Raw genomic sequence first — 7,021 nt, 5'->3', positions numbered from 1 at the left:
AAAAAAAAAAAAAAAGATCTCCTTAGCTGCAATTTATTGGCAACCCAGTTGCTACTTGTCCTGTCTCCTGTACATATAGAGAACAATTGATTGCCATCTTCTCTATAGAAGCTCATTTTGCATTTGAAGACTGTTTATCCCTCAGAATGGTGATAGTATGGGCAGCCAGGAGGGAAAAGTTCTCCTTTGCACATGGGTGTGCTATGCCCCCTGCTGATGTTCATTTATACCAGTTGAGAACCTAAGAACGCAGTGTAAATCACAGTTGAAATGGATGTAGCTCCACCAATTTAGTTCATCCAAGAATCAGGCTCTAGATGTTAGGGACCATGGTTTTTAGTTTAGTACCAGATGCAATTGTAGTTCTGTAACACACCGGTTCATCTCATTGGGAGTGATGCTGAGACTTCACCAACTCATGACACGAGACAAGAGGTTGATTTCTCCTGATCACTTTCAGAGCCTCCCTCCCCCCACCTCAGTTTTCTTCCAAGAGAATGCAAAGCAGTTTGTTCTTTTGGGTGGATACATGATTGTAGCCTTGCTAGTAGCCAGATAGAGTCTCAACAGGACTCCTTACATGGCTTATCCAGTCAAACAGTAAAGTCAGTTGCAGTTGCCTGGGGTTTTTGTCTGCATCCTGGCTGTCAGCTCTTTCCTCCTCTTCCCCCGCCAAACTCACTCCTCCTAGCGCTGGGACAGAACCCAGGATTCACATGTCTACTCTACTACTATCCATATAAAAAAAACAGGCCAGGTGCTCAAAACCAGTAGGCAGGGAAAAATCTGCTAAACTAAAGCACCTACCAGCTGCCGAGCTTGGGTGTGAAGTCTACCGTTTTCCTCTTCTAGCCTTTTTTCAATAGCCTTCAGGTCTTCTAGCTCATTAGCCATGTACTTGGCTTGTTCCAGTGCCTGCTGCATACTATCAAGGACAGCAGCTGGTGAGATGGTGCAGTACCTCAGGGCTTCTTAATTAGCAAGGTCAAGGGGAACTGACTGGGCAATTATAGTAAAGAAACAAGTCTCACAAAATAAAATAGGTCCTGAATGCACTAGAATGTTTTGTCCCTGCAGCTCTTATTGGCTTACAGTCGCTGACACTTTTCCTGCTGGAGCATGTCCACACCTGGCTGCTTGTACCATTACAGCATGTGTCCCCTGTGAGCGGCTGTGTTGGCAAGACATGGATAGGAGCCAGAGCTGCCAACATTGCTGTATCACTGCACCACATCCACGCTGGCATTGCACCACACTGAAGCCAGTGCCGACAGAATACAGAACACCATCCCACTGAGTGCCCCAGACTGCTCCCTGCCCCATGATACCCACTATGGCAAGAGTCAAGGAGCCAGCCCCGACTAAAGGGAGGGGTCACCTTCTTGAGTCTCTCTATTCCATTCCCTGCCACAGCTGGGACTGTCTTCCATCCCTCCACTTTACCCTCTTAGCTGTCCCTTCAGCTCAGAGATCTCTTCAGTAAGCCGGGAATTGATCTCCTCAGCTGACTCAATGGTCCTCTGCAACTTGGCATTCTCCACAGCCAGCTTCTTGTTGCTGCACTCTAGGTCTTCAATAATGCTTGCAAGAGCCACAGCCTCTTCCCTAGACCAGCAGAAAGGAAGAAGGAGCTGTCAGCAGGGAGATCTGTGATCATGAGCCACTTTCACATCTCGTCTCATAGTAAGCAGTCCAATGCTGTAGAAAGTACCCTTAGCTAAGTATCAGGTTCCTTTCAGGCCTAGTCACTACATTGAGAGTCCCAGCCTCAACAATCTATTCCATCATAGAATGCCAGTGAAAGAACAGCTTGAATCCAGCTGCTCAACATCCTGTTCAGGGGCACAGAGAGGGAAAGGGACCAATGCCAGGTCCCACAACAAACCAGTGTCAATGTAAGGAGATGACCCAGAAGTCCTGAATCCTAGGGTTCCCAGAAGCACTGCCCCTCTGAATCCAAGTCTCTGGAAAGTTTCTGTGAAATTAAGTTTATAGTATTTAAGCCCAGAAAGGACTATTATATTTTCTTGCCTGAACTCCCATGTAGCACATGCCCTTACATTTCACCCAGTTACACCTATATTGGATTTGTGTTTTGCCAATGCATCTCTTCGAGAAAGGTATCCAGTTTGGACCTGAAGACAGCAAGACAGGGAATCTCCTACATCCCCTGGGAATCTGTTCCCCTAGCCTGAGAGGATCCTAACTATTCATATGTAGTAAAAATATCTGGAAATATACAAAGGTCCAAGCCTACTGTGATTTTCTGTGGCAGAAGATTCCATACAAATGTTCCAGTCCTCCTTTGACAATAAATTAGTACTTACAAGTTCCTGGTGTTGAAGTCCCTGCCATAGCCCTCTAACTGAGCAGCACTACCTGCTGCCTTCCTCTTTTTCCCTAAAAAGGGGATAGAGATCAATTTTAGGGGTGTGGCTTTGCAGTGGCTTTCTGGTCCCCATCCACTTTGCTGCCACAAATAAGTGGGGCATTACCAGGAAAGTAAACACTGGCAGGGATTTAACAAATAGCTCCTGTTTACTAGGCAGGTGGGGGAGGGGTGGGGAAACAACTGGTCTTGAAGGTTAGATGCAACTTATTTCTGAAAAACCAGTGAACTAATGACAAGGCCCATGGAGAGGGATCATGCCACTCAGAATAGACTTCTAAACAGCTTTAATGTAGGGCATGGGGAAAGATGCTACATCTGTGTTTCCCCAATCCTGGAGTTAGCCAGACACCACTCTGACTCTCCACATAAGACAGAGCTGCCTGGGGGAGTACTTTGGTATGTGCCTGGCTGCTCATAGGCCCTTGGAAGTGTTACAGTAGATGGAAACAGCTAGAATATAGAGGTATTTCCTTCAACCCACCCATGTTTCCTATGCTAAAAACCTGTTATCTATATTACCTACATCCTCATCCTCTCTCTCTTTCACCTGATCTTATACTGCATCCATCACTATAGATGTTCACATAACCTGAGCATCTAAGATTACTAAAAAGTTATAACAGGGAGTCAGGACTCAGGTTCCATTTCCATCATTGGGACCCCCCTGCCCTAACATTGGGAGAAACTTCCAGATCACCAGTTAAACTTGGTTTCTTTCCATTTTGCAGAAGCCCAGAATCTGTCCCCTGTAGTCTGAGCCACAGACTTCCTCACTCACACAAACCAACATAATCAAATGCCACCCCTTGCCCTTCTACACTAATCATGTTCTGTCTAATCCAGACCCGGAAGGAAGAGAGAGGCAGCAATTGATCTTTCTATATTAGCAAATGCTCAGAAGGCACTAAAATACTGCAGCTGTGGGGTGAGAGGGGAAGAGGAAAGCTGTTCTGTAAGTGTATTTCAAAACCCATGAGAATTCTGGGTACCCTTGGCATAATGAACGAAGAGAAAGGCCTTATTTCCCAAGGCTGCATTAAAAAACTATCTATATTTAGCACTAAATACACCATCCTTCTTTTTTTCTTTCCCTTTTATCCCTTTCAGCACAAGCACCTACCAGATGGTAACAGGCAAATATTGTCCACAAAGTTGTCTTGCTCTTTGGTGCACTCTAATCCCCTGGAACATAAATTAATAGTCATCATTCCTGCTTTATTGCTGTGTCCATGAAATGGATCACCACATGCTCTGGCTGTATTGGATGACCTTTCTTTATTCACCATCTGCCTCTAATAAGCAAAAGGATGGAATGAGTTCTCTCAGTTCACTAGGAGGTTTTGCAATAAAGTTGCTTAATCAGTTGCGTGTCAACAGGGGGAAACATTCAGATCTGAGGGATGCAGACAAAAGAGGAAGGCCACCCATGTCGTCCTAGATATAGCTGCAATATCAAAAGCCAGGATAAGATCACATTCTGCATTTCATCTTGTTTTTATTAGAAGGGAATGGAGCTGATTTGGGAACCTTTTTTTGTGAAAGCCTAAAATGGACAGATGACAAAGGTATTCAGAGTATTGGACACAGATTCTGTAGCAGTCTGACCCAGGGATTACAGTAAAGGGACTCCTAGATTCTATTCCTACCTTTGTAAATTAAGTCAGGTGATTAGACCAAGGGACTGAAAGTGAGAACTCCTGGGTTCTACTCTCAGCTCTTGGAGGCAATACAGATAAGTAGGAGAAAGAAAGACTCTGAGGTTCTGTTCCTGTGATTTTTTTTGGTTGAGGAAAGCAAGAGTGGGCCTGGGAGCCAGGACTCCTGGGGTGTTCTAGTCTAAGCTCTTTCCAAATGTGTTGCCTAGGAAGTTAGAACAGACAGGGATACAAGGCAAAACTAGATTCCCACCTACTAACTGTATGACTTTAACAACCTAGTTTTAAGAGGCTTCCAAAGGTAGATAGGCACCTAAAGATGTACAGGAATTTTTCAGAAGTGCCTGGATACCTAATGCCTGTTGGGTTTGTTTTGTTAAACAGACATCTTTGAAAATCCTACTAGGCAGCCCTTCTGCATTTTAGGCATCTAAATAGCTTTGTGTATTGTCTATTGCCTCTCTGTGCCTCAGTTTTCCACCCTTGCCAAAAGGAGTGGTGATTAAGCTATGCGAGTTCTTAAAGCAGCTTCTAATGACCACTGACCCATCCTGTCGACAGTCTGAGATCCAATCCTTCATGACAGCATGAAAAGTTGGCAGATCCACAGCAACACTCCTTTCTTCTGGGTCCAGCATCTTATAAAGAGCTTGCAGTCTCCCTTCCTCACAGCTTTGGCCCGTCATGGCCTGCAGGTACTCAATAATCCGGAAAACAGGTACCTTTCCTGAAAGCAATGATCACAAACAGGCAACAAGCACATCCTTGGGCATTTCCCCTTCAATTTTTCCACCTGTAAAGCAGGGATAAGACCTCCTTTATCTCTGCCTAGTAGCTAGACTGTAAGTTCCCTGAGGCTAGCTCTGTGTTTTTAAAGTGCTTGGCATAATGGGATGTGGTCTCCGTACTACTGAATAAATAAGTAGTAGCAAAGATAATCATTTGTTTTATTTCTTTTATGCCTGCTTTCCTTCATAGTGAAGTTTGGCACTGTTAAACCTCTAGGGTAGCTACAAGGAAAGTTAAACTAAAATTAGAGAAGGATTTTTGACATAAGGCATCAGTGACCGTGCAGCAATTAGGTGCTAACAATAAAATAGCTTCTGGAATTACTGTATGATATAAAGCATTGACTACAAGACCTCTTCTGAAAGTTCACTCTTCAAGCCACATCAAAAAGGCTTGAAGAGCCAGCTCAAAAAAAGGGCCTTGTTTTCAGAACAGCTGAGTCCCCTCACTGATCTTTTGGCCTGTGTAATTTTTAATGCACAGGGATTAGGTTCTCTTGTAGTTGGTCCTGACAGAGAAACAAGCAATGCCTGTCTTGCCAGCATTCAAGAGTGCATTTTAGAGAGATTGCATATCCCAGAATGCAGGGGTCCACCTTGTTGCAAACAAAATACTGTTCAGCTCAAGATGGAGCATTGCATGCTGGAAGCTACAGCCCCTATCAAGGGTGTGAGCAACTGTAACGTTCTGAACCCAGGAGCCAGTAATCTGTGCCCTTTCTCCACAGCAATATAGAACCTCTTCAGTAATGAGTTACTCTGAAATTTACCAGGCAGAGTCCTGTCCATGTAATGTCAACTGAGCCATACTTGTGAATTCTTAAGAGTGTAGAAAAATCTCCAGCCTGATGATGCTAGATATTTTTAAAGGATTCCAGACATCAGAACGTGGGCTGTGAGTGGAAATGTGTAAGGCCAGGAGATGTGGGAGGGAGTGGGATTTGCCAAATTGGTCTCATCACAGAAAAGCTTTCAGATCTAAGAGAACTTGACTTTCCAGTACCACTAAAGCTCTTAGCCACAAAGTGCAAATTTCCAGTTGACGTTAGAAAAGCTTTCTACCTGTTTGTTCCGGATCACAGGCTTCAAAAGTGCAGTTGAGTACATGCTCCTCTGAGCAACGACCCCCACTCAGAATGTTGCTCTTGGTGCTGAGGACAAGGCTGTTCCATGACACTGGCAAGGAATAGGAGATTTACAGTTGCAGCAGGACAGACCATCTTTTGGTGAGGATAGCTTCTAAGTCAGATTACCTGCAAGCAGATCCTCCCTTTTGGGCTGTTCCTGTCATACTGTTATGGACTGTGGAATAGTGGGATACTTGGATAAATGTTTTATGAATACACTGTTAGGAACAATCCTGGTATGTTTGACAGCACAGAAAGGGGTAAAATGGTCCAAGACATAGTCTTTCCCCTGCTCCACCTTTTACAGTTACATGATTCACACACATGCACACACCTACACACCCTACAAAAAATCCATTTGTACTCAGGAATGTCACCAAGCCAAAATCAGCTTTTAGGCTATCCCAGCTCAATCTATCTTAATTCTCCTGATTTTAAATTTAAATGTTCTGGAGTTATGCTCATGTATTGGCAGAGATCCTGGCTTACGAGGTCAAATTGCAGGGATTAAATCAGTAAAGAATTTAGTTTGCAGGGCCTATTATGTATAGCCAAAGTGGGCATGGCGTGTGTGTGTGTCTGTCTATACACAATATCTACCTATCCACCCATTGCCATAATACTTCCTCTTGTCTATCCTACAGCAATCATTGTGGTACCCAAATGCTATTTGGACTAACCCTCACAACCTGGAGTAACCAAGTGGGCATCCTTAGTAATAATATCCAAGTGGAACAGTTTGAATCCGAGGCCTGTGACAAAAGTGATGACTTCATCCATCTCTATGACTTGCTTAAGTCGCATCGGACTCCGCAAAAAACTGCCCTCAGCATTCCTTAAAATTTCAGGTAAGTCCCTTCAAGCAGCACGTAGAGGGTTTGAATGCAGAGGGCCTTGCCTTCTTTTCCAGCATCACAGCAAATGCAGTTCTCTTGTATGTTTTTGCCCTGGGGTGGGCACACGTAGCTTCATAGATTTCATAGACGTTAGGGCTGGAAGGGACCTCGGGAGATCATCGAGTCCAGCCCCCTGCCCAAAGGGCAGGAAGTCAGCTGGGGT

The 7,021-nt window shown here is 44.5% G+C and overlaps 2 protein-coding genes across 6 annotated transcripts in view; both read right to left on the bottom strand.

Annotated features, from left to right (window-relative positions):
- LOC109320799 (AP-2 complex subunit alpha-2) overlaps positions 1–7,021 on the bottom strand; it is a 621,923-nt gene that overhangs the window by 265,066 nt on the left and 349,836 nt on the right. The gene's annotated exons all lie outside the window — the stretch shown is intronic.
- The window catches only part of CCDC155 (coiled-coil domain containing 155), a 25,906-nt gene that overhangs the window by 17,397 nt on the left and 1,488 nt on the right, over positions 1–7,021 (bottom strand). The window contains exons 2-7 of the mRNA XM_019551119.1: positions 5,898–6,011; positions 4,594–4,774; positions 3,513–3,574; positions 2,328–2,400; positions 1,444–1,605; positions 808–925 (exon numbers count right to left, since the gene is read on the bottom strand). Coding sequence (XP_019406664.1) covers positions 808–925; positions 1,444–1,605; positions 2,328–2,400; positions 3,513–3,574; positions 4,594–4,774; positions 5,898–6,011 — 710 coding nt within the window. The remainder of the gene's footprint in view (positions 1–807; positions 926–1,443; positions 1,606–2,327; positions 2,401–3,512; positions 3,575–4,593; positions 4,775–5,897; positions 6,012–7,021) is intronic.

This window comes from Crocodylus porosus, unplaced genomic scaffold, assembly GCF_001723895.1.
Source record: "Crocodylus porosus isolate Cpor-Errol unplaced genomic scaffold, CroPor_comp1, whole genome shotgun sequence".
NCBI lineage: Eukaryota > Metazoa > Chordata > Crocodylia > Crocodylidae > Crocodylus > Crocodylus porosus.
Note: the sequence above shows the minus strand (reverse complement) of the source record. Positions and strands in the feature narration are given on the sequence as shown.